General features: G+C 34.8%; 3 protein-coding genes across 3 annotated transcripts; 1 reads left to right on the top strand and 2 right to left on the bottom strand.

Moving 5' to 3' along the window:
• Positions 1-8,436: 8,436 nt before the first annotated feature.
• Positions 8,437-11,064, bottom strand: LOC9321728 (rho guanine nucleotide exchange factor 8). The gene is made up of 7 exons (XM_002885616.2): positions 10,667-11,064; positions 10,472-10,588; positions 10,227-10,381; positions 10,069-10,143; positions 9,718-9,990; positions 9,310-9,630; positions 8,437-9,159 (listed from the first exon to the last, which is right to left on the bottom strand). The coding sequence occupies exons 1-7, from the start codon at positions 10,917-10,919 to the stop codon at positions 8,779-8,781; spliced, it is 1,575 nt and encodes a 524-aa protein (XP_002885662.1). The 5' UTR covers positions 10,920-11,064; the 3' UTR covers positions 8,437-8,778.
• Positions 11,065-13,094: 2,030 nt separating this feature from the next.
• On the top strand, positions 13,095-14,443 carry LOC9321729 (B3 domain-containing protein At5g24050). Its single transcript, XM_002883492.2, has one exon. The coding sequence runs from the start codon at positions 13,182-13,184 to the stop codon at positions 14,214-14,216; it is 1,035 nt and encodes a 344-aa protein (XP_002883538.1). The 5' UTR covers positions 13,095-13,181; the 3' UTR covers positions 14,217-14,443.
• A 1,968-nt stretch (positions 14,444-16,411) lies between these two features.
• On the bottom strand, positions 16,412-17,503 carry LOC9319606 (putative F-box protein At5g51000). Its single transcript, XM_002885617.1, has one exon. It carries the CDS (start codon positions 17,501-17,503, stop codon positions 16,412-16,414), a length of 1,092 nt encoding a protein of 363 aa, XP_002885663.1.
• Between the last annotated feature and the right edge of the window lie 9,210 nt (positions 17,504-26,713).

The following is a 26,713-nucleotide window of genomic DNA, read 5'->3' on the forward strand; positions in this document are numbered from 1 at the left end:
TTCGGAAAATTTGTTATTAATTTATTATTATAAAAAAAGATTAGTAATTGTATTTTAATGTGAAAAATTATATAAAATGGCACTAATGATTTAGATATTATTTTTCAGTTCGAGATATTATTATTATTTTGAAATGTTTGGATTGGGGGTGTTTTAGGTAACTTGGTTAACTTATTAAAACAAAAAAAAAAAAACAAATGTGTATCAAGATGAAACTTCTTTCTAATGATTCGTAATCACATGGATAATAACATAATGTGTATCAATACCGGTAAGTAACATCTTATTATTTTAGGATAAATACATGGTTTATGTTAAATAACTAAATATTATGGAGATAAATATGTATATAAATGTTATATGATTTTGGAAATTAAGAGAGAGATAGTAAGTAGAGTTTAGAGAGAGTTTAGAGAATATATTTGTTTTTCTAATTTCTTCTTCAATTACATTCACAGTAGCATCTATATATATATATATATACACATAATGATGCATTAGTGGGATATCTAATGATGGCTAATATTAGGGGGTCGCTAATGGGATAATTATTTATAACACTAGGTAAAAAGGATTCAACAAAGATGACTGGGTAGATTCATAACAGTTTAATCGTTCTTATATGTTTCAGCGATAAGTAAAAGAGAATTTAATATCAAAGATGTAATTAGCAGTTTGTGTAATAATTTTGCTAAGGTTATACATTAATATTACCATATATATATTTGGTTGGAAACAAAAATGATTTCGAGTATGAAAACTGATAGCTATATGTGGATATTAAGAGAATGACAAATATACATATAAATATATATATATATATATATATATATATATATGTTTTTTTTTTATCAAACTTAGTCATTAATAAAATTGTGATACGTGTTAATTGTTCGATTAGTTTACGACACATGTTGAAAAAAAAAAAATTCTTTAACCAGATAGAAAAACTAACAAAATAAAAAAAAATAACATAACTTATATATAATAATTTGTGTGTATATTTCTAAAGAAATTTGAACATTGTTCTCCTAATTCAAAAAGAAAAAGTTGAAAAACACAATATTAACATATACTAATTTTTATCTATATATCTAAAGCTTTTAAAAAATAATTCATCACAAAAATAAAACTAACAAAAAATAACCAGATATAATAGTAATTGTAAACACCAAAATTGAAAACCCCATTAGCATGATATAATAGTAACTGTAAAACAACAAAAATGAATAATCTTACATGCAATTCATAGTATAACGACATATCAAATTTTCTATTTTTGACTTTCTATCAGATTTAATTTATTCACTATTTAAACTTGATGATTTTTTTTAATAACTGGAATTATGTTTGTAATCAAAATCTTTTTAGTTCTTTAATAATTAGGAAAAACTGAAGATAGACTTTCTAATCAATTAGAAGTTAAAAAATATAACAAAAATTGTAAAAAGTAAGGCAAAAAAATAAATATCTTACAAATTTTAAATCGAACCTAAATCACTCTATCATGCTATTCATTATCTTTCTTTTCCATCATTCCAATTCAATTAGTGGATCAAAGGATCCATCATTCTCCAAAAGTGTGATCACTTTGTAAGCTTTCCAATAAAAGGATACACTTTGGTGTTAAAGGTGTCACTTGATTGTTGTGGAAGAGTTATAAGAGTCCAAAATGATATTGATGCAAGTCTTGGTTCAAGTCTAACGAAGACACTTATCCTCATTGATTTTGGCATCTATAGGTTAATTCTTCATCCTAATCTTCTTTTTTTTGCTTATGATATTTGGATGTAGAGGGTAATGTGAGATTTGTTTTGATAGGCAAAGGATTATTGTTTTAAGAACAAAAACAACCTTGTGATGCAAGGAATGACATACCTAAATTGATTGAGTGGAACAACACATGCGCTTCTTCCAACGACATTTTAAAAGTTTCTCGGTGTTGATTTTTTGGAGAAAAAATTTTTTCGTCTACAATATAAGTTTCAAGGTAAGATTCTCTGTTTTTGTAATTTGATTATGTGCTCGAGTTACTCATTCCATGGAGAATTTTAATTTAAGTTTTCTTATCTTCGATAAAATATTGTTGATTGGAACTTTGATAAAAAAAATATATAATTCTTTGCATTATAAAAGTTAAATTTATTGCATATTTTAAGTAAATGTTGAGCATCTTCTATGCAATTTTCTTAGATATTCTATAAACACTTACACCATGTATGGTATATGTTGATATAAATATGTTAATATTTTTTTAAAAAAATCTTAACTTAAAAACAATACAAAATAAAGAAATCTAAAACCATGAACCACTAGAATATGTCTAAGAACTATAGATATTACAATTACATATAGCGATTAATCGTTAATCTCAATATCGTTAAAGTTAAAACACATATATTATCACTATTGTTCGTTTCACTAATGTTATGGTTGATTACTGCACGTTTACTTACTTTAAACTGGTTCACTCTTAAATAGATATTTGAATCTTATCGGTGGATCCATTATGACAATTGTTCATTGCAGATTTTAAACCTTTGGGTATACGAGAGGATTGTCCCGAAAGTAACTGTTGCAGCAATAGTCTTCTTTTCGCTTATTACATCGATATTTTTCTGGAAAAAAGATATCACAAAAGGGCAACGAAAAGAGGTATGTGAATAGAGGTAAATGCTTTAGGGTCTCTTATAAAGTATGTGAACTTAAAACTATACCTCGTTAATTTGTCACATACTAATACACCTCAAGAAATTTGTTTCGCTATCAATGTGACATGTAGTGTTGTTTGTTTCGTTATCGCCATTCAACTCATATGAAATATGTTAACCGTGATAATCATCACTAATATTATCGTCAATTATTTTTTTTTTAAATGAATTTTTTTTCTCTGCCAACATAACTTTTTCGATGTGAGTCACATAAAAAGTTGTGTAAAACCATTTTACAAGCTTTACCGTTTAATAAAACTATATTTTGGATACTTAGAGCAACTTTATTGGTGGGTTATTACTTGAGATTAATTAAGCATTATATTGATTTTTTTACTTGAAAGCACTTTACATGAACTGCATATATCAAGATAACGATATTATGTTAATATATAGTAAGTTACAAAGTTCGAATATGAAAAGCCATCCTCAAAAACTATAGTTATCTACATTTTTCATAATGCTTAATTTAAATGTATCAAACTTCAAATGAATGCATTTAAATGACATTTCAATTCATAAATTGTCTCACTTGTTAAAAAAAAGAAAGCAATTGTTCCAATTTGCAGCATGGATATGTAATGAACTTTTGTTTATCCCGATAATTCATCAGTATAAATATAATTATGTGTTATCTTGTGAGTGTTTGTCTCTTTGTTGTAATGTATTTAAGGTGGTGTTATAAAACTACGAATTTTAATAGAATAGAAACCCAACCACAATTTGTTGTTATTCAATTTATGGTTTTAAATTACGTCTTAAAATCTCGAGTTATTTGATCTAATATTTGTAAAGCATCGTTAAAGAGATTTAATAATTTGGTGTTACCCAATTAAGATTTTAAATATTTAATTAAAAAATATAATGTTATTCAAAACTATATAACTTTAAAATATATTTTTATACTATGTCATTTAAAATAAATTTCATAAGAATTTCATAAATAAATTATTAGAAACAAAATTTAAAGTATACTGCAAATATTTTATACTCCACACACATTTTAAACATAATATGAAATTTTGAAATCTTGAAGATTGTAAAACGTAGAGAATTGACTTTAAATTCAAGATTGAATAACATCCTTAAGTCGTCAATTTTTTTGTATTGTTTTTAGATATGTTTGATATATTTCAAGTGCACCTTTAGACCACACGCATATGTTTGCCATGTAATGTGCATGATTGATACACACATATAAAGGTATTACATCTACTATACATTTTTGAAGTACAAATTTGCTCAAAGCCAATCGGGTCGGGTTTTTAGTTAGATTTTGACCCGGATTTTTTTTTTGACCCGACTCAATAGCCAATCAAAACTCTCGGATTCTTTTAAATGAGACTTTCCAAAAAAAAAATCAAGTAATTCGACTAAATATTCACTTAGTTACTTGATTTTTCCTACATTCAAGGCAAACAACATTTACTTTCTCATAATTGAAAGATATAGAGAATATATATAGTTATAACAAATTGAATATCTACTTATTGATTTTAATCCTTAAATAATTTCAGATCCATATAATGTGAGACTTTCCTAAACAAAATCCTAACAAATTAAAATGATTGGAAATCTTCAATTGGATCTTGCCTAATTTCTACAAATACTACATGTAATTAGTTTAGAAAGATTTGACAATATTAGAAAGATTTGACAATATTTTTACGTATATATGGTTCTAATAAACCAATATTTGACAATCAAATTGTTTCCTATTATAATACTAGAGATTTTGATGCAAGTCAGTTTGTTTCCTAAATAAAATGAACAATATCAATTCAAAATTCAATCTCATCCAATGAATTAGAAATGTTAAATAAGTAAACGATTTTGTTCTTATTTTTCATAGCATATATGTGGCATATTCTATAGATTCTCGATTCACAGATTTGTAAAGATATATTTCACTTGCTCACCAAATTTTTTTAAATCTCTAACCTAAAAACCATACAAATCTTCTCAAAACGCTATAAATAAACGTGCTTTTCCAAGATCTAAACTCACCAAACACAAAACCGTTTGTATATCTCACACCAACATTGTACCTTTTATCACGATAAAAAATCCTTTCACAGATTAATGGATTGTTCATTTGCCATTCTCTTTCCTCTACGGTCTCCTTGCTTCTCACTAAACCTAAGAAAGCAAACAAAGACTTTCTTGAGTAAGTCACTCAATTCTCTATTTTAACTTCATCATTATTGTTAGATTTTGCATATACGGCTGTTCTTAAATTTTTTGCATCATCTATGTTAAACTCCCTTAAACTATCAACCATTTAAGAGAAAAAAAGTTATATGCCCATAAGGTATTGAACACAAGATTTTGGTTAGTTCTTATGAATGATAAGCCTTTCATTTGTTGCAGGATGAAAAACATGAAAGAATTGAATTGGCAAAAGGATAAATGATGAACCTGACTGGCTCACACTACAAAAGGAAAACATGCTACAAAATTTAATCTATCTGAAACCCTCTTAAAGAGGCAATAACATGGTAATCAAGAAAATCATGTTTATGTCTTTGGATAGACTCATGTTCATACCCTTTTGTTATCCTTGACTTTTTTTTAATCAATACAACAGAATTTTCTAATTAGATGTTGCATGGATTTTTTAAATTTTCAGTGATTTCAAAGAAATTACCAAGAGGAATGAGTTGAAATCTGGGTTCCAAAACCATCAATCTGCGTCTGTGATAAATCCACTTTCATATCAAACTCAATAGACCCACCAATTTTATCGCAGTAGAACGAAGAAAAACGGTGGAGCAACAACAACCGTCCGATTGACAATAATGGTGGCTCCGAATGAATCTGGAATTGGCTCGAACCTAACCGATCCAATAATCTGAAGTGAAACAATTGATCGGTGTCTGAAACTTGCGGAACTTGAAAGAAAAGTTGAAGATTTGGAAGTCGCTTATCTTTGGTATGTGGAAGCAGGGACCGAGAAACTGAGGTTATCACTTATCAATGACAATCATCGTCGTCCCTTTGATGTGTTGTCTATCTTTAAAGAAAGAGAGACAACGTTTTTTTTTACTTAAAAACTAGATTTTAACCCGCGGTACACCGCGGGATGATTTAATTTGAAAGTTAGGATAAAAATATTTTGTAAATTGTATCTCCATATAACATATTTATTTATATTATAGTTTACAATTGTTATTAAGTAACGGTATACCACGAGTCCACGAGACTATTATTAATAAACTGAGGATTTAACCCGTATATAAATATTAATTCAAATTCGTCCGCCATATAGATCCTTTCCGAAATATAACCCATTCCGTAATTTCTTAACCCGTCCCGTGATTTGTTTTTATTTTAAAATTTAATAATTATTTATTATATATAAAAGTTTACAAATCATATCATTCTCTAAGACATTTATATTTTAATAAACTAAATATTTAGTATGTATTAAAGCGGCATGTTAATGATATTTTAAAATTTTATAAATATTGTTATTAAGTAACATTATACCACGGGACAATTTTTGGTTTTATACAATCTTTTCTAAATGAGACTGATTTAATATGTCTAATATTTGTGGTAATAAAAAAAAGGATTTAATCCGTATTGAAGCGGTGGATTAATGATATTTTAATCGTTTTATTATTGTTGATTCAAAAACCCGTCCGGCCAAAAAACTCATTTATTTTATTAATGTTCTTATTTATGATATGATTCTGAAGCATTGTCTAAATATTTTAATCGATCGAGAACGTTGAACACATATTTTCGTCAATTAGATAATGTAAGATTATTTTCTCAAAAAAAATTTAATTTATTTATTTTAGTAGAATTTTAAATTTTGGTTACTCTAAAATTATTTAAACAAAATCCACGGATAACCCCGCAAATCAGCATACATTCGCGCGACGGATTTGTGTTTCATATATGCTATCCGCGGGTCGTGCGGACAGACTAACTACATGCCAAAATATATTTTGCCTATTGCAAAACAGGCTTAAAGGGACGAATCAACTCGTTTTGACAGCTCTAATGGAAATATTATTTAGTCATACAACACAATGAAGTTTGGACATAGGAATAATAGAATATGTATCTTATTTGTTAGATGATAGATTGAAAAGTGAAATATAATGATTAAAAAATAATTAATATTTTTCATGATTCACAAAATTTAGTAAATATTTATCATCTTGTTGAATAATTCTAAAAATCATATTCAAGAAATCTTTATAATTTGAAAATTAAACTTCTTTGGTAAGCTATAAGTATGAAAATACCATAATTTTGATTTAATCTAATTAAATTAAAATTAGTTACATATATTTCATATCTATTTAATTTACACTACCAAAAGAAAAATATATATTTAATTTATAAAATAGATGGGTTAGTTGTGATAAATTTTCTAGAAATCTCTAGAAGCAAGTAAGATATCTTTTAATTAATGATAACTGGCTAAAATAAACAAAATTAATGAGAAAAACGTTGATTGTTATGGAATTAGTTCCAAAAGTATATGAACAAATATATTATACGTAATTAATGTATAATATTGTTCGGAATATGATTTTATAATTAGTTACCATAAGTACAATCAAATTTTATTTGATTTCCATATACATTTGATTTTAGTTCGATTTTTCATTATTAATTCGAATTTATATTCCAAAATTTTTTCAAAGATCCGATTTCAGAATTTCGGGTCAATTTTCTGATTTTGACCCGACCCATTTATATTTGTACTTCTCTTTTAATAGTATAGAGATCTCACACTTTTTGGGTATTAACGGACCCTTTGGTCCACAATATCAATGATACATTGTTTTGGTCTTATATTAACGGGCCTTTCATATGGGTAAATGGCTCCATAACTGGATATTTGGTCTTTTTGTGAATCGTAAATGAAATGTCAAATAGTTTTAGAGATTTTCGTAAGCCTTCATGTATTTATGTCTATTTTATGACTATATGATTTGACACTCATAAAAAGATTATCACACCACACGTTTGTTTTTTCTTATTTTCTAACCTATATATTTTATTATTTTTAAGTACACTTTACTTCCAAGTTCTAACTTTAGTTTGGTATGATTTTTTAAGTTCGAATGCTAACAATTACAGATTGAACTCTAACAATAAAAAATATATGCAAATAAAAATATTTCTTAGAAAAATGGCAAGATAATTTGGAGATTGAATAGCAATTAGAAATGTGTAATTAGGATGGCGTTAGTTATCTTTGTCAAGTGTTTTAGTATACATTTTTAGAATATCAATGTGATTTAGTTATTACCAACTATTTTCTAGCCTTTGTAATTATGTTTTTTAGTTTTAAATATTATAATTGATATATTTAAAATCAATAAAAAAATATAATTTTATGAATATTTAAACATATAAAAGATTTTAAATAATACGGAACGGGTTATATTGCATGACGGGGTTATATGGCGAGACGGTTTTTTGAAGAAAACGAGGACATATTTGAATGAATATTAATAAAATTTAAAATATCATTAACTGGTCACTTTAATATGGGTTGGACCCTCATTTAGTTTTTTTTTAACACCACCACTATTAGACATATCGAATCAGTCTGATTTTGTAAGATATAACTATACATAGATAAACTAAAACAAATGTAGCTTCATGATATAAAAACCACATACTATTACACTTAGAATATCGCAAAGTTATATCTTATAAAAAATCGTACAAAATCAAACTTACGTTACGGTACCAATAAACATACAAATAATACAATAGGTTCATCAGTTTATAAAAAAAATATATATATTTTCCCGCGGTATACCGCGGGTCATATCCTAGTATCCACTATTTTGGAAGTCAAGAAAAAAACAAAGCTGAGAACATTTAAAGATTATGGAACAACAACATGTACATTTGAGATAGTTATCTTCTTGTTAAGAGTTAAAACCCCTTAAGCTAAAGACTTCTCTATCCGAGGAAGAATGACGGAAGGAAGGGGGTGTGATTAATTCATTTGCTACTTTGCTTTCATTCCTTTTCCCTATCTACACTCTTATGTTCTCTCTATAAAAGTATCTCACAAGGATATTCATGGTCAATGTCTATCTTTCGGACTTCTAAAACCGTTCAAATTCTCTAACTTCTCCAAGTAAGAGAGCTTTTTCGGCGTAATGTTTGGAGATTTAGTAGGTTTATCGCCGCCTTTCGAACTATTATCATTCCAACCCATAAAATCCAACAAGGTCTTGGAGTAGTGTGGGTCAAGCTTCTCGGTTTCTTCTCCCGAGTTAGAAGATCCTGCTGACTCGGAATCCGTCTCGGTTGTTCTCCCACCATCTGATGTTTCTTCAGCCAATAAAGTTTGCTTTAGTGCCAATGAATCTGTGTAAAGAACATCTTCTATTCTTGACATCACTGTATAAGCCAAGCTCTCAAGTATCCTAGAGTAACTCTCCAACACCGCTTGCCCAACGTCCTGTATCCATTAAACCGATTAAAAGTTCAGTTTTCTTATAACCGAAACAATCATGAGTTGTTTCTTGCTATTCAAGGCATCTACAATATATGAGAGCTTAATCTCATAGTTAAAAATTGGACTGAAATCTTATCATTGTGATTGATTTACCTTGTTAAACTGAATCTTGGATATGTCAAGGGAAGATTGAGGAAGACCGGGAAATTTTTGTTTAAGCAAGACTAAGATTGTTTCTGCTCTCTCTTCGAACAATTCTCTCTTCTCCAAGCTAACTGCTGAGCCCCAAGAAGATTTGGTGTCCTTTGTGTGAAGCTTCCTCTTCCAAATCACTACAGATGCCTCAATCCTATTCTTCAAATCCAACACTTTGTGTTCTGTCGACAAGTCCAACATCGATAAGAACTGCTCCGGATCAAACCACTCCTCTGTTATGCTCTTGTAGATCGAATCCCCGAGGCTGGCTCTTCCGTTCTGTCAACAAAAATCAAAGCTTAAGAGTCATTTGTGATAATAACAAAGTTAGAAATAAAATAAAATGTGCATGATTGATTGATTTACCTTAGGGAGAGAGTCGATGTAGCTCTCAGGTATTGCCATTTCTGAAAGGACTTGAGCATTGATAGCCATTGCAGCTTTTTGAACCTGTGTGACTGAATCTTTTTGGAAGTAAAGCATTCTCCGAGCTGGTTCAGATAAACCGCCGGGAGGAATTTTAACCGGAGGTAGCCACCATTTGTCGTTTGTCCGATCATTCCTCGCCTGCTGCCCTTCTTCTGAATCTCTAGAGACATACCAAAACTCGTTGTGTCCTCTGAAATTGTCCAATGTATCCTGAACATATGTTATCATCACCATTAATCCATCAAGATAAAAATCCGGATTCAATACAGATCCAATGGAGACACTTACGATGAGCATGGCGTCGAGTTTTCGAAGAGCTGGAATGTTCATAAGAAGATCACCTCTTTGTCTTGTCACCATAATCTACAAAAAAAATACTCACTAAACTTTATAACTTATCCATAAGAGGTCTAAAATGATATTTTTTTTCTTTGCGAAACTCGAACCTCAGTGCAAACTCCTTCTTTGCTCGTTTGTTGAGAAGGAACAAACTCGACAATGTGATCGGTCACAGACAATAACCAATCGATCTCTTTCTTCCACCTCACTTGTCTATCTTGCGGCATCGGCTGTAGCTTTGTTTGTTCCCCGAATATAGACGCTGTCGTACCACCAACTCAGTATTTAGAAACAAAAACCCTCATAATTTCTTGTGAAGGAAGAAACTTGAAAAGTTTAAAAAGAAGATTACCAGCAAGATTTGTGATAGCATTGGAAAGGGCCAGAGCAGAAGATACACCTTTCCCGCCACCGGACATATCTTCTCCAAGAAGTAATTTCGCGAACCTGTCTTTCATCATCTCCATATCTGTAACACTTTATGTGATTATTAGGGTTTTCATTTATAATGGAAATAAGTTATTGGACAAGGAAAGAAGTTTCACACCTGCTTGTTGTCTGTCGGATCTTTTTCCTGGCCGAGTAAGAGGGGAAATTATTGGAAGGCTGCTCTCTACGGGGCTTTCTACGAAGCTGTCGGAGTTTTGGCTTTCAGGCGTGTTGGATTCCACAATATGAGAATCTCCGTTCTCCACGACAATGGTTTGAGATTGTTGTTGTTTCGTCGAAGATGAATCAAACATTCTTTTAAAGTTGAATGATTTGGAAGCGCTTAGTCTTCGTTCCAACGCTGCAACCATGGTACGACAACGTTCGCTTGTTTTCTTGCCCCGCAAGTTAAACCCCTTTATTCCTTTAAAATCCAGTTGATCTAAAGATGATACAACTCTAAGATTTTTGTTAAAAGCATGAAAACAAAAAAACAAAAAAAAAAACAAAAAAGCCTCTTTTATTTGGGAAAACGAAACAAAATTCTTATGACCAAAACGTTTGTCTTGGATTTTAAGGATTAGAAGCATTTCAAATATGAAAATAGTAAAATCAAAATTAGGAAGTTAGCTTTATTTAGGATTTGTTATCTTCTCTTTGTGTGTTAAAAATAAATTGATGGTTTGTGGTAAAAGTGACATTCCACGAAACACGGAATAGACACTAAAACTCAACAACAGATTCAACTTTCTTATGGGAAATCTACCACTCATCAAATAGAGTATTTAGTTATCCTCAAAAATATGTCTTGAGATTTTCGTGTTTAGGACTTACTCAAGCGCATATATAAAGTTTTTGGTTTATTTCGCTTTGAAATTGCCTTTGGTTAGCGTCTGAATTGGGAATGGAATAATACGCTTCACACGCAACACATGAGGCATTCGTCTTTAAGAGAATTGACAGGCAAATCTGCCACACTCATGACACCGAGAAGTACTGGGAAGAAATTCAGTAACCTAACGGAATTTCGCATTCAGAGGGAGTAAATTCAAGTAGAACAACACCTAAGTGACTCCTTATTTGTTATTTGGCAAGGATACAAGTAAAGATAGTTAAGCTTTTCGTAAAAGTACAAGTGGGATCCAAACGTGGTTTGCCTCAAGACAACACAATAGCTAAAATCTACTTGAATTTTTTAAAAAAGTTTTGCATTCATATGTATAAACGTTTATTTTTTCTTTGAATATAATTTTACATTAGATTAAAAAAAAAACGGAAAGCTTTCATTCGTAATGATATTTACATTCATATTATAAAATAGAAAAAATATCGTACCAAAGAAAGAAGATTCAAAACCAGACAACAACATGAGAAAAAAGAAGAAGATACGTAAATGAATGTAAATCATATTTGTATCTTGTTAACTAAATAGAAACAATTGACAAGGCTAGCTTGTTCAAAAATAATAATTAATGAATTAAAAGAGATGATACAAGAGTGTCAAGTAAATCAAATGTTGCAACTAAACGGTTTCAAAAATTTATTTAATATTTTGTTAATTAAAAATTATATAAATTATATTTTGAAGAGTTACAACCAAAAAATACGACCGTTTAAGTGATTGAAGAAGGCATTTATTAAGATTGTTTTTATTATACAAATTAATAGTAGTTTCTTAAATGATATGGAAGATTAATTTTTGAGATATACTCCCTCCGTATAATAAGTGATGTTTTAAGCTTTTGTTTTTGTTCATATATAGATGATGTTTTCAATTTTTAATACAAAATTAATTATTTTTTTATTGGTTTTGACAATTTATATTATGTAGATTGTTTTTTTGTTGTTGATTAGATAATAAATGATGTTTTAGTTTAGAAATAAACAAAAATTAAATGATTTCTTAATCTACGTGCATTCTCCTAAAACATCACTTATAAAAGAACGGAGAGAGTATACGATAACTCATCATAGTGTAGAGTGAAGAATCGGTTTTTTGCTTTTTTATTTTTTAAAAATATTTCTTTTTCATCTTTACTAATTAAAGAAAAGAAAAAACCAAACAAACAACACAAGAAACATAGCTTCAAAACAACCAAATAGGCTAAAAACAGAGCACGAGAAAACAATAAATCTACACTACGGTAGATTGCTGCTCCTTGAGATAAATCCTTAAGTTAGTTTGGATAATACAATGCACGGCATACAACAAGAAACTTAATAATATTTAAAGATAACAAATGAAAATCTCATAGAATATTATTTCAACAAAACAAACCTGAAGAAAAAAGGCAAATATCAGTTTTTTTACTCGTGGAAAAAAGGAAATACCTAGACTGATAGGGACTAAATCGTAATTATCCTTAGCGAAAAGGAAATAAAACAACGGCTATAATAGTTACTAATCACAGTAATTAAACTACCAAACTCAAAGAAAAAAGGAAACCCTAAATTTAATGTAAGCACTAATTTTCACTTTAAGACTAATTATCCTTAGCGTAAGTATTATTTAAGGCAACAGAGGCTCTCTCATTCTCACCTTCTCTCAGTTTCTCTCTGTCTCTCTAATTTTCTTGTGCCTCACGTTCTTTCCTCAGAAAAACTTGAGTTTTCGGTTCTATCACAAATTCACAATGACTAGTCTGTATCACAATTCTGATCATCTCACGGCTTCAGGGAAGGACCTGTGGTTGAATTTCTGTGTACTGGTTGATGCGGCGGTTATGTTATATGAAGAAGAACAACGCCGTAAGATTGTCTCCGAAGAAGAAGAAGAGGCACAGCAGAGAATCTTTTGTCTCTTCCCGAGAAAAACAAGATCGTCTTTGGTGAAGAGACAACAAAAGCTTAATGGGGTTTCTACTTCTACTTCTTCATCGCTTATCGATCTTAACCAGTTCCCTACTGATTCTGAGACAGAACAAAACCATCTTCAGTTGCTATCTTCTTCATGTTTCATCGCTGATTCCGAGATGAAAACCCTACAAAACCCTAGTTCTGAATCTTGTTCTTCACTCGTACTCTTTGATTACAAGACGGCTGAGTCCGAGAAGACGGAGACGAAAGACCCACTAAACCGTAATTTCCCATGTTCTATGTCTTTGTGCCTAACGGAGAACACAAGCCGCAAGAGACGTGCTGTGGAACAGAGGAAACGTTCTGGTGGAGTCAAGAAAGCAAAGGTTGCTTGTTCTTCAGGGACGGCGCCAGAGACACCTGAGTGGCTTGTCAAGGTGATGAGAGACATGAAAGAAGCTAAAGACGCTAAACTGATCTTTGAGAAGACACTGTTCGTGACTGATGTAAACCCAACACAGAACCGTCTCTCAATGCCTTTCAACAACTTACTCCGCAACGATTTTTTGACACCAGTAGAGTCCAGAATCATAAACGAAGACATCAACAACAATAAGAAGATTGGAGTGGGAGCGATTCTCGTTGATCAACGGTGTGAAAAGTGGGGTGTGATGTTGAAGAGATGGGAGATGAAGAAGGAATCAGGTAAAGGAAGCTGGAATTACAATTTGATTTGTGGGTGGAATGATGTCGTTGAGGCTAATGGATTGAAAGAGGGCGACAACATTAGTCTTTGGTCGTTTAGGTGCTGTGAAATCCTTTGCTTTGCCATGGAACAGAGTAGCTCTTCCCTTGCTCTCTGTCTCTGCTAAGTACCTTATGTCTGTTGAGACTATATAACTTGGTTGATCAATACGCACAGCGATCTAATTTCAGGCAATTCTGGAGATTTTTTGTCTAGTAACTTCTTGGAAGAGTTTGATTAAGAAAATTAGGGTTCCTCTCTATTATTAGTAACTTGTTCCTTCTATTGTTTCAGATCATTATAATCGTATCTACTTAGCATTTTTGACATGAATCTGGTTTGTTGTTTGGTCTACATTAGTTACTGCATTGCAATGTTACCTTTTGATATCTTGTAATATATCTCAAAGTCTAATTTTGTGTGTTGAAACTGATCCAATCAGTAAAAGTGTTTTTAATACATTCATCAGAAATGCTCGATACAATCAAAACCAGTGTTGTTTTGTACTCAGTGAGAATCTGATTTTTAAACTCAAGTATAAATAGCAAAATGATTAAATCAGGAACAAAACTTGTTGCCAAGACAGGTTTTGCTACAATTGCTTCTTCAGCTACTCGAATACGTACACAGTACTTTGACGTTGTTTTGCTCGATTTCTCAACCTTAATAGCAAAACATGTTTGTGCCTTGTTAACTAAACAGAAACATTAATATACCAGTCTTGCTCAAAACAATGATATTAATAAATTAAAAAAGAGATGATGCAAGAAACAAACAAGGTACTGTAAGATATGACTAATTAATTCCTATACTTTTGCCTCCTGTAGGTACTTGACCATAACTACTGGACCTACACCGAACTTGGAACATAAGAGAACACATCTCTAAGATCGATTTCTTTGAAGAACCCATCCTCTCCAACCATGACAGATGTCTTGTAGCCAAAACTGTCACAGTCTCTACCACAAACAACTGCTACTTTCTTTTCCTTGTCAAAATGAAGAAACTGTGAACTTCAAACTGAGAGAGAAAGTAAGAATTACGCCCAAACTGAATATCAACTATAAAGAATTTGCTCCACGACACGGCATTGGGCTCAATCTTAGTTGTAATCCAATTCTCCATCTCATATCTAGGCACAGCCCGACACCTACCAAAAAACACCGCAAGCTGCTCTTCTCTAAAACAAGATGGAACCACATTACCCTCAAAATCAAACGGCAAATGTAGACTCGGTCCGAATCTCTCTTTGGTAAAGTCAAAACAGATTACAAAAGATTTCCCTTTCTCTGCAACAAAGTAAGTATTTCCCTTCAACGACACACCTCTTTTAACCCATATATAACCGTTAGGAATGATATCAAGAACCCTCCACAAATTAGACTTAAAATCGTAGATTTAATGTCATACATTATCGTCATAATCATAGAAAAACCTTAAGATTTTGTGGTTGTTCTTGTTGTCGTATCCTATAGCATACCAATCTGATTCATGATAGTTACTTTTGGGTTTGATCCATTTGGTTTGCACCAAATACGGGTTCCATACCACTAGCCTTGAAAAATCCTTGGTGACTAGCTAACAACAATAAGCCGTCACACTGATAGACTACTTTAGATATTTTAACTTGACAGACCATGTCACCTATCTCCTCTACAGATGAAAAGTCTTCGATGTTATGGAGATTGAATCTCGTTTGTAAAATATCAATTAAAAATAATATTCACAAGTCATGGTTACTAGAAACTCTTTGGTTGATTTACCACAATGCTTCTTTGTAAAACTCTCATCTTTAGATAGTGTGTTCCATTGTTTGCAAGTACATCCAACAGCTCTTAGAGAAGTTCTCGAAGTCCTAGAGAGTATCTCTTCTACTAAATTCCACGGAAAATCAGAGATGATCGTCATTTTTCTTAAAAATCAAAGCCTCACTCTTCGCGGATCATCACCTTGGATGCTCTAATAATTGCATGGACTTATTTCAGCTCCAGATCAAATTCCCTCCCATTTTACAGAAGCTAGTATCAAGCAATAATGTACATAATATGGAGGCAACCACATGAGCTACATAATTCACCGAAAAAAGGACATATGAAACTTGACCGATATCAATCAACGTTTATATTTATCTTATACTGAGTTAGAGTCATTCGACAATGATCAAGCGTACGTAGTTTCAAATCAACAAAACTTGTTTGTGTCTTTTTAACTAACTGGAAACAATTGAACAGGCTTGTTAAAAACAATAACAAATGAATAAAAAAGGAGATGATGCAAGAAACAAAACAAGGCACTCTAAGAAATTACAGTAGTGGACCTTAATTACTGGATCTGCACCGAACTTGGGACATAAGAGAACACATATCCGAGATTCGTTTTTTCGAAGTACCCATCCTTTCCCACCACGATAGATTTGTCGTAGCCCAAAATGTCACAGTCGTCTATACCACTAACCACTGCTATTTTCTTCTCCTTGTCAATGAAAAAACTTTGAACTTCAAACTGGTATAGAAAAAGATTATAATAACCATCAATTTGAACTTCAACTTTAAAGAATTTGCTCCACGACACTGCATTGGGATCAATCTTAGTTGTAATCCATATCTCCATCTTATATGTACCTGTCACGCAGCTATGAGCAAATACCGCAAGTTGCTCTTCTCTAACACAAGATAAAGTCACATCCGTACCAACAAAATCAAAGGGCAGATGCAAACAAGGTCCAAATCTTTCCGTTGTAAAATCAAAACAGAATATTTTTTTCTCATTCTCTGCAACAAAGTAAGTATTTCCCTTCAGGGATGCGCCTCTGCCTTTTTCTAACGAAGAGTAACACTTACAAGTGATACCAAGAACCCTCCACGAATTAGAGTTAAGATCGTAGATTTGGGGCTTTATATCAGACCAAAAGAACACCTTCAAGACTTTGTGGTTCTTCTTGTTATCATATCCTATAGCATACCGTCCTATAGCATACCGTCCATACTGAAGGATTTTGGTTTCGATCCATCTGGTTTGACCCAAATACGGGTTCCATACCACCAGCTGGTCCAGCCCCAAGTTATCAGCAGTGACTAATAACAATAAGCCGTCACAACTATAGATACTAAGTATCTGGACTGGGCAAAGCATATTATTATTACCTATCTTCTTTAGAGATGATGGCAAATCTTTGATGTTTTGGAGATTGAATCTCGTAGGTGAAACCAGATCAGATTCATAATCATTTTCACAAGTCATGTTCATCAGAAACTCTTTGGTTGCTTTACCAAGGTGCTTCTTTGTGAAGCTCTCATCTTTGGATAGAGTGTTCCATCGTTTGCAAGTGGATCCAATCGCTCTGAGAGAAGTTATAGAAGTCCTAGAAAGTATCTCCTTTACCAAATCCCAAGGAAGATCAGACATGAGCGTCATTGTTTTTATTTTTCAGATAAAAATTAGGGTTTCCAACTTTCACCGTTCTTCTTATATATAGACAACTAATAAAGTTTTTTTTTTCCTTTTGTAATAAAAATAGGCACAATTCTATAAGTCTTTAATTCTTTTTTTTTTTTCGTTTAACTTTGTTTTTTATTTTTTATTTATTTATTTTTTTTTATAGAAAAAGTCTAATTTTGGTTAGCGTCTGAATTGGTCGTCATATCGATAATCACTTTAATAGATTGAGAATTAGAAAACTATACCATCTCCTTTTTGCTTTAACTACTCAATCGTTAGATGAATTATACGTTTGTGATACAGTAAAACTCACGATTCTGATAAACACAATAGATTCTGCTAAACACAATTTCAAATCTCCGATTACTTAAATCCAGAATACAAACGATCGATTCGACGTTCATGAAACACCAAATGATCAGCTAGCTCTCAAAATGAGAGAAACCTAGCCATAGAAAGTTCTAGAGAAATCCAGAGATTACAAATTATTCGATGATAAGAAAGAAGGAGCAACATTGCTCTTTTATTGTTGCGTAACAAACTTCACACGTGTCTACTGCCAGCTCATCAATTGCACATGTGCCACTACTACCATTTCACACTCTCATTTTCCTGTATCAAATCTCCCTCCTTTGAAGAAACCTTGACCTCAAGGTTTTGAAAAAGATGATACCTCCTCCAATGCAGCTTGACCTTCTGCTAACAAATCATACAAAAACTCTTAAGTAGTCTCTGTTGCATCTTCAACTAAAAAACCTCCAGGATCCCAAACTCGGTTGTCAAAAATTCTGTGAATATCGAGCTTTCCAACGATGCCACACATGGTAACTTGCACTCCCAAAGACCAGCTGAGTACTCCAATTTGCTGCATTAACGGATGATTTCTCCACAAGAAATTGGCCATCACTCAATATGGTGCAGCCCAATATACTGTCTAGCACTGCATCTTTATGGAGAACATGGACAAATCCTACGTCTTGAGTTTTAGCAACTGTTGATAGATCGGCAAACTCCACAATAAATTTGCGAAACTGAGAAGACTCTTGATCCCCGAAGTCATCCACTTCACAAATAAACTCAGAACGTTCAGGTCTCTTGCTCCAATCCACAATTTCCAAGTTCTCATCATAAATCTTCTCCAACACGTACTTGGAAGTAATAGCTGCACTTCCAAGTTTCATAATGCAACAACTTGATCTGCTCCGACTTTCATCACTTCTTGACTGATGATTCCTTTGATCCTCTTCATCAAATCTGTACTTAAACCACCACCGTTTGGAAAGGCTTATCTTTTTGTCTCTCATCACTTGTTGAATAATCAACGTAGTTTTCAACAGCTGCTCAAACTCCTCTTGTCGAAGAAAATATGCATCAGTCTCCTTAAAAAGATCTTCAATAGGGACAGAACATGTTTGGTTTCGGTGGTCCAACCACAGCTGACTCAAGATGCACCAATCATATATGTTCACTAGCCTTCTTCTCCCTTCTCTTGTGTACTCAGTCTGCTTATTTGCATCAGGGCTATGAACCTCATGAGAATCCTTATCCCAAATCCTTTGTACAGCCCAGTTTGTCTCTTTAGGAACCTCCTTATCACAATAATGCAGAAATTGTACTCCCTTTAGTGGTGCTTTGTACTTGAACATCCAAGTCTTATAACATAGCTTCTTCTTCTTCTTTCTCTCAAGCTCTGCAACTGGGAGAACTGGTTCAGAATTGTTCTGCATCCCTAAGACAGGTTGTTCTGCAGCAAAATTTAGAAGTAGAAAACTCTCAGCCTCAATATTTGCATGTTCTAACATGTGACATTGCTCATATCCTTTTACCATCATAAACCGTCACCAAGACCCTGTGATTACCAAGCTGTTTTTGAGCAGCAACATCACTCTGCTCAGGTTATATCCCCTCAAGCCCCTGCTCTTAAACTTAAATCTACAAGACTTCAAGGATTTTCTCCTTTTCTTCCATTTCAATCTTTCTTTATCCTTCTCAATATCATTCACTACCAAGTCTGAATCACTAGGGACTCGATATCCATCATTAACTGTTTCACCAGTCTCTAATTCACAACCAATTGAATTCGAAAGCCACCTATCACTCAATATCTCAATTCCAATTTCTTTCACCATAGAATTAGAGAGATGATCTTCACTATCAATCATGAGAATACCTCTGTTAGTCAGTTTATGTGCAATTTGTGGCTTGCCTCTATGTTGTTTCCTTTGTTTGAATTTGAACCTCCAAGACTTGTGACACTTAATCTGTCTTTTCTTACTTTGTACTCTAAGAGACATTTTATCGAACACCTGGTGTGCAGAACAAATTTTCTCCATATTTTGCACTTCCTGGCCCCTCTCATCATCACCTTCAACCTCCAAAATCACTATCTGTTCCCAGCCTTCGTGATTCTCTAACTTTGGGTTCTCCTCTTGAGCTTTTGGCACCAAATTCACCATACGATGCTCAACTGATTCACCAAATTCACCATTAGGAGGTTGATCGTCATCACAATCATCATCAAATCGTTCCCTCAACAGTTTAACATAACCCTTCCAATCATACAACGCGTCCAAACCAACACCAGATAGAATGAGATCCTGAATCCATGTGGAAGCTTGACCATCGAAGTGTATCGCGGCCATTTTCCCTTTCAAATGCTCAGGTGTAGAGTCTACACAAAAGAATTCCTCTACCTTAAACAACCACCCCTTCAGATTTGTACCATCAAACCTTGGAAACTCAATCTTCCCCATCCTCCGAGAAACGACACAGCTCTGATACCTTTGATACAGTAAAACTCACGATTCTGATAAACACAATAGATTCTGATAAACACAATTTCAAATCTCCGATTACTTAAATCCAGAATACAAACGATCGATTCGACGTTCATGAAACACCAACTGATCAGCTAGCTCTCAAAATGAGAGAAACCTAGCCATAGAAAGTTCTAGAGAAATCCAGAGATTACAAATTATTCGATGATAAGAAAGAAGGAGCAACATTGCTCTTTTATTGTTGCGTAACAAACTTCACACGTGTCTACTGCCAGCTCATCAATTGCACACGTGCCACTACTACCATTTCACACTCTCATTTTCCTGTATCAGTTTGCTATAGTGTTTTAGTGTTCCAATCGACCTCGTGAATGAATTGTGTTATTATTTCTTTTAATGTGTTTGATTCATTGGTTACATTTCCATGAAAAGGAAATCTGGCCATCTGTACACACACGGCTCAGCCTCACTCTTCGCGGGGTCATCATTTTACGGAAGCTAGTAACGCAAGCAGCAAGCAATAGTGTACCAAATATGGAGGGAATTGAATAATAGGCTTCACACAGCATGCAACATGCGGTAGTCGAGAAAAAGGCAGAAAAAGGCCGTGTATTGGTAATCGTGCCATAGGCGAGAAAAAGGTGACTGCGAGTTTTCTTCGTGGTTTCCGCCGGTAATCGGCCTCACGCCGGTGACCGAGTATTTCTTCTTTCTCCCCCCCCCTTTTTTCTTTCTTCTCTCTAGCGATGGAAGCTTCTGCAATGGTTGGTATCTCAACAGTTCCCTCTGTTTTGCCTCTTCCTCAAACCCTAATTTCAGCCGCCGCCTCCTCAGCCACCGCAACTCCTCTAATTTTGTCCGAGAATGCCGCTGGTTGTGTTGATTTGAACTTGCCTCTTCAGCCTCAAGGCCCCGTTGATAAGAATATCTCCTCAGATGCTATAATTCCTCAGATCTGCGCTATTTCATTAAATCCTCAGCAAAACCCCTCAGTTGTTGGACCTACATATGCTAAAAGGTTCAAATCCTCCCTCAGAAACCTCAAAAAGATGTCGACTCTGACCTTTGAAGAGGATGGAACTCCGATTGTTCAGGCTCCCAAGTCTGTTCTCCTCCAAACTGCGACTATGTGGAAGGGTTACACTATAGCTCAGTTTCACGGTCTTCTTCCTCCTACGGGAAAGATTTTCTCTGACCTAAACCCAGCTTGGGGTAAACATGGTAACATCACCGTGCGTAATTTATCAGAAACCTCCTGCCTCATTTTGGTTCCGTGTGTTTCCACTCGGGAATGGGTGCTGCAGGTTGGTTATTGGCAAGCAGGAAATGTTGCCTTCTCTGTATTCCCGTGGTCTTCTGATGGTCTAGCTGATTTGTCCGAGTTATCCACGGCTCCTACATGGGCAATTTTGAAGAATGTTCCTCCTCAGATGTACTCTCTCGATGGTATTAGTGTTACTGCCAGTGCGATTGGAGAGCCGTTGCACACGGAAAAGTCAAGGCTGGATCCTTTCCACTTTGGTAATACTAAGGTCAAGGTTGAAATCAGTTTGGATTCCTCTCCCCCTACAACTATCATAGTTCGTGATTCTTTGGGTAATTCAGTTCGAGTGGAAGTATCTTATCGAAGACTCCCTCCTAAATGCTGCAATTGTGGGAGGTTTGGTCATCTCTTAAATAGATGTCCCAAGCCGCTGATGAAGAAAAAATTTGGTACAGGAGGCTCCAAGCCTTTCATTGCTACGGGTACTGCTGTTGCGGATACTAAGTTGTCTTTGGCTCCTCCTAAAGTGCCAAAAATCTCAAAGGCAATGATTGCGGCGGTTAAAGCTCTTCCTCTTCTTCCGTCTTTGCAAGGTCATGGTACTTCCACTCCTCAGGTGAAGAAAAGGACTCGTTCCAGGAGTCGGTCCTCAGGGAGGGGTAGAAGTGCTCCTCATGTTGAAAACCAGAATTTGCCTTGTGATTCTGGGGATATTGAAGTGGATGTAAAAGTTGATCATTGGGTTATATCAGCAGGTTCTAAGGATGTGGTGGTACCCCAGCTTCCTTCACGAGTGTCTCAGGCTAATTCTAAGAATCCTAAGTCTGAGGAAGTGGTCTTAGCTGATGCTAGTTTTGTGGTTAAGAATTCTGAGACTATTGCTAGGGAAGGTTTTACTTTGGTTGGTGCCGGTTCCCATACTAAGCAGAAACTTTTTAATGTGGCTGCTAAACAAAAGTCAAGACACTTGCAAGTTCCCTATAAGAATGTTGGTAAGGGGTCTGGTAAAACTTTCTCTAAGCATTTGAGTGAAAGCTCTTCCTCAAATCCTACTCAAGGTCAGTCCTTGGGTAGTGTCTCTAACATCTGAGAGCATAGCTCTCTCTTCACCCTTTTGTTGTTAATATGAAGATCTTCTGCTGGAATATTAGAGGATTGAATAGTCCGTCTCGCCAAAGGTTTGTCAGAAGTTGGGTTGGTGTTAATAAGCCATTGATTGGCAGTATTTTGGAGTCGCATGTGTCTGAGGACAATGCTTCTATTATTTTGAATTCTACCTTTCCTGGATGGAAATGGGATAGTAACTTTTCCTCTGTTGCTGGGGGTCGTATTTTGGTGGTCTGGGACCCGTCAGTTTCGGTTATTTGTCTTAAGAAGTCTTCTCAAATGGTGCTTTGTGGAGTCTACTCTCCAGCCACTAATGAATCGTTTTCTATTGCTTTTGTCTATGCGTACAATACGGTGATTCAAAGAAGAGTGTTATGGGACGAATTAACATTCATTTCTCAGCAGTCTCCTGCTTCCTTCAGGCCTTGGTTATTACTTGGTGATTTCAACCAAATTTTGGCTGCAGATGAACATTATTCAGTCATTCCTCACACACTTCCTCTAGTCGGTATGGCTGAATTTCAAGACTGCTTGGTTAATAATGATCTTTTTGATTTGTCTAGTAGAGGGGTCTTCTACACTTGGTCAAATAATCAACCTGCAGATCCTGTGCTGCGTAAATTGGATAGAGCCTTGGTCAATGAGGAATGGATAAACTGTTTTCCAGACTCTATTGCCATCTTTGATCCACCAGGTGACTCTGATCATTCTCCTTGCTTAGTGAACACTGATGCCTCTTTTGAAAGAAGTAAAAAATCTTTCAAGTACTTCTCTTTCTTGTCTACTCATCCTAAGTTCAAGGAAACTATTGCTACTGCTTGGGCTAAGGAGGTTTGTGTTGGCTCTAGGCTGTTTACTTTTGGGCAAAGATTGAAAGAAGTTAAAGCTGCCTGCAGAAAGTTAAATAGGGAAGGTTTTGGTAACATCCAGCAAAGGACTAAGGACTCTCTTCACGCCCTCGAGTTAATCCAGTCGGATATGCTATCCAATCCTTCTCCCTCTCTATTTAGGGAAGAACATGTTGCAAGACAGAAATGGAATTTTTTTGCTAAAGCTCAAGAAATATTTTATCGTCAGAAATCTCGTGTCAGATGGATGGCTGATGGCGACGCCAATACTTCTTTCTTCCATCGTGTTGTGATGTCTAACTATGCTCGGAATTGTATCAATGTCCTGAGAGGTATTGATGGCCAGAGAATTGAAAATCAAGCGCAAATCAAGGACATGAATCTCTCCTATTTTCAGAACCTGTTGGGAACGGAAAGTCTTGGTGTCTCTCCCATGGTTGTTGAGGAGATTAAAAGGTTGTTGAGGTTTAGATGCCCCTCTACTCTCTTTCCTCAGTTACTAGCAATTCCATCTAATCAAGAAATTCATGACACTTTGTTCAAGATGCCAAAGAATAAAGCACCGGGTCCTGATGGGTTTCCTGTGGAGTTTTATTTAGAGGCGTGGGACATTATTGGGGAGGACACTATTGCAGCCATCAAAGAATTCTTCACCTCAGGCTATCTTCCTAGACGGTTTAATGCTACTGCAATTGCATTTATTCCTAAGGTTACTCCTGCGGATTCTCTGTCTCAGTTCAGACCTGTTTCTTGTTGCACCACTCTCTATAAGGTTATTGCCAGAATAATCAAAAAAGGCTCAAATTGTTCATCTCCGACGCGGTGCAACAGAATCAGGTGGGTTTTGTCAAGGGCAGATTGTTATGTTGAAATGTTCTTCTCGCCTCCGAATTGGTTTCTGACTTTCATGTCGTTAGTGACGTGTCTAGAGGCTGCCTTCAGATTGATCTCACTAAGGCTTATGATAGTCTGAATTGGGATTTCTTAATCAACATTCTCAAAGCTATTGATCTTCCGGATTTGTTTATTCAGTGGATTAAGGAATGTATTACCACCACCTCTTTTAGCATTGCTTTCAATGGAGAATTGCTTGGTTTCTTCCCGGGAAAGAAAGGTTTGCGTCAAGGTGATCCAATCTCCTCATTGCTATTTGTTCTTGCTATGGATGTTCTCTCTAAACAACTTGATGCAGGGGCTGTTAGACAAGAATTTATTCCTCACCCTTTATGTATTGCTCCTCTCATCACTCACCTAAGTTTTGCGGACGATGTCCTTATTTTCTTTGATGGTGCTGAGTCCTCTCTCCAGGCGGTTCTCAATATTCTAGATCTCTTTAAAGGCGTATCTGGTCTGGGACTTAACAAAGAAAAAACGGCTTTGTTTCTTGATGGTGGTAATTTTCAGCTGGTTCAGGATATCTCTGCTAGGGCTGGTCTTCAAAGTGGCTCTTTCCCGGTCCGCTATCTTGGAGTGCCTTTGACTTCCAAGAAACTCAGAAAACAAGACTATCTTCCTTTATTGGATAGAATCTCTAAAAGGTTTCATGCTTGGTCAGTGAAGAAACTTTCTTTTGCTGGGATATTGCAATTGATCAGGTCAGTCATTTATTCAACTATTACCTTCTGGGCTTCAATATTCTTACTGCCCAACCAGTGTTTGGAGGAGATTGAGAGTATGTGTAATGGGTTCTTGTGGAAGGGAGCTCCAAACTCGGCTCGTGGGGCAAAAATCAGCTGGGAATCTTGTTGTACTCCTAAGGAAAGTGGAGGTCTTGGACTTAGGAGATTACTGGCTTGGAACAAAGTTTTATGCCTTAAACTGATTTGGTTGATCTTTGCTGGTGGTGGTTCCCTTTGGGTCTCCTGGATTAGACTTCATTTGATTGGCTCCTCAAATTTTTGGGATTTGGATTCTTCGGTTGCTGGGAGTTGGATTTGGAGAAACCTATGCAAATTGCGTCCTCTGGCTCGTCCGTTTATATTTTGTGAGATTGGTACAGGTATTACTTGTAGCTTTTGGAAGGACGATTGGACTTCTCTTGGCCCTTTGCTGGAAATAACTGGGGATTCTGGTCCTCGTATTTCTGGCCTTCCTATGAATGCTGTTGTACTGGACGCAATTCAAGATGGGTCGTGGTGGTTAACTAGGAGCAGATCCAGAAATTCCACCATCTCTCTTTTGAAGCAGTGCCTTCCCTCTGTTGATATTATTGATCCCTCAAGGGAAGATGACAGATTTCTGTGGAGAATTGGTGATTCTCCTCCATCTGCTAAATTCTCTGCATCCTCTACTTGGCATTATCTTAATCCTCCTGGTCCACCGGTTTCTTGGCACGAGTCGGTTTGGTTTCAAGGTAGCATTCCTAAACATTCCTTCATCACATGGGTGGTAGCTCGTCAAAGACTACATACCCGTGATAGACTCATCCGGTGGGGACTTAATGTCCCAGCAAATTGCCTCCTCTGCAGCTCCTTTGATGAGACTCTTCAACATCTCTTCTTCGATTGTGTTTTTTCTAATGAGGTTTGGTCTTTTTTCACATCTAGAGCCCATGTTTCTCCTCCAATTCTTTTGGAACATGGTCTTAGATGGATGAAAGACCCTTGCCGCAACAAAAACACTTCTCTGATTCTCAAGATTATCTTCCAAGCTTCAATATACTCGATTTGGAAGGGAAGAAATTCTAGACTTCACTCTCAGTCTTCTCATCCCCCGACAAGCTTGATCCTGGACATTCAGAGCTCTCTCAGGTGTAAGCTAGACCCTCTTTCTAGGGTGCAGCGTTCCGACTCCGTCTCTCTTCTATCTACTTGGTTTGAAATTTTTCAACCTTAGTTAGGTAAGTAGGTAAGGTCTGTAAGCTGTATTCTGTTTGTTTTCGTTTCCTCTTTGTAACCTTTTAATATTAATGGAAGTTTCTAAAAAAAAAAAAAAAAAAAAAAAAAAAAAAATGCGGTAGTCATCTTCAAGGAAATTGACAAGCAAATCCGCAACACTATCACATCCAAGAAGACTCTGACGAAATTCAGTAACCTCATGGAATTCTTGATTAAGAGGGAGTAGATACAAATAGCTCCTTCTAATCAAGACCCCTTACTCTAATTTTTTTTTGCAAGGACAAACGTATAGATCGTAAATGGTTATGCTTTTTCTAAAACCAAACATTTCATTCATGATATCTAATTATACA

The sequence above is a fragment of the Arabidopsis lyrata genome (genome assembly GCF_000004255.2).
Source record: "Arabidopsis lyrata subsp. lyrata unplaced genomic scaffold ARALYscaffold_3, whole genome shotgun sequence".
NCBI classification, from domain to species: domain Eukaryota; kingdom Viridiplantae; phylum Streptophyta; class Magnoliopsida; order Brassicales; family Brassicaceae; genus Arabidopsis; species Arabidopsis lyrata.

Bases quoted from the DNA above. Each gene is read 5' to 3' on its own strand.
- LOC9321728 (XM_002885616.2), bottom strand. From the start codon at position 10,919: ATGGTTGCAGCGTTGGAACGAAGACTAAGCGCTTCCAAATCATTCAAC. The intron at 9,631-9,717 runs GTAAATCAATCA...TTTTGTTGACAG, and splicing joins ACATCGACTCTCTCCCTAAG to AACGGAAGAGCCAGCCTCGG. The intron at 9,160-9,309 runs GTAAATCAATCA...TAATGGATACAG, and splicing joins CCAAGATTCAGTTTAACAAG to GACGTTGGGCAAGCGGTGTT.
- LOC9321729 (XM_002883492.2), top strand. From the start codon at position 13,182: ATGACTAGTCTGTATCACAATTCTGATCATCTCACGGCTTCAGGGAAG.
- LOC9319606 (XM_002885617.1), bottom strand. From the start codon at position 17,503: ATGACGCTCATGTCTGATCTTCCTTGGGATTTGGTAAAGGAGATACTT.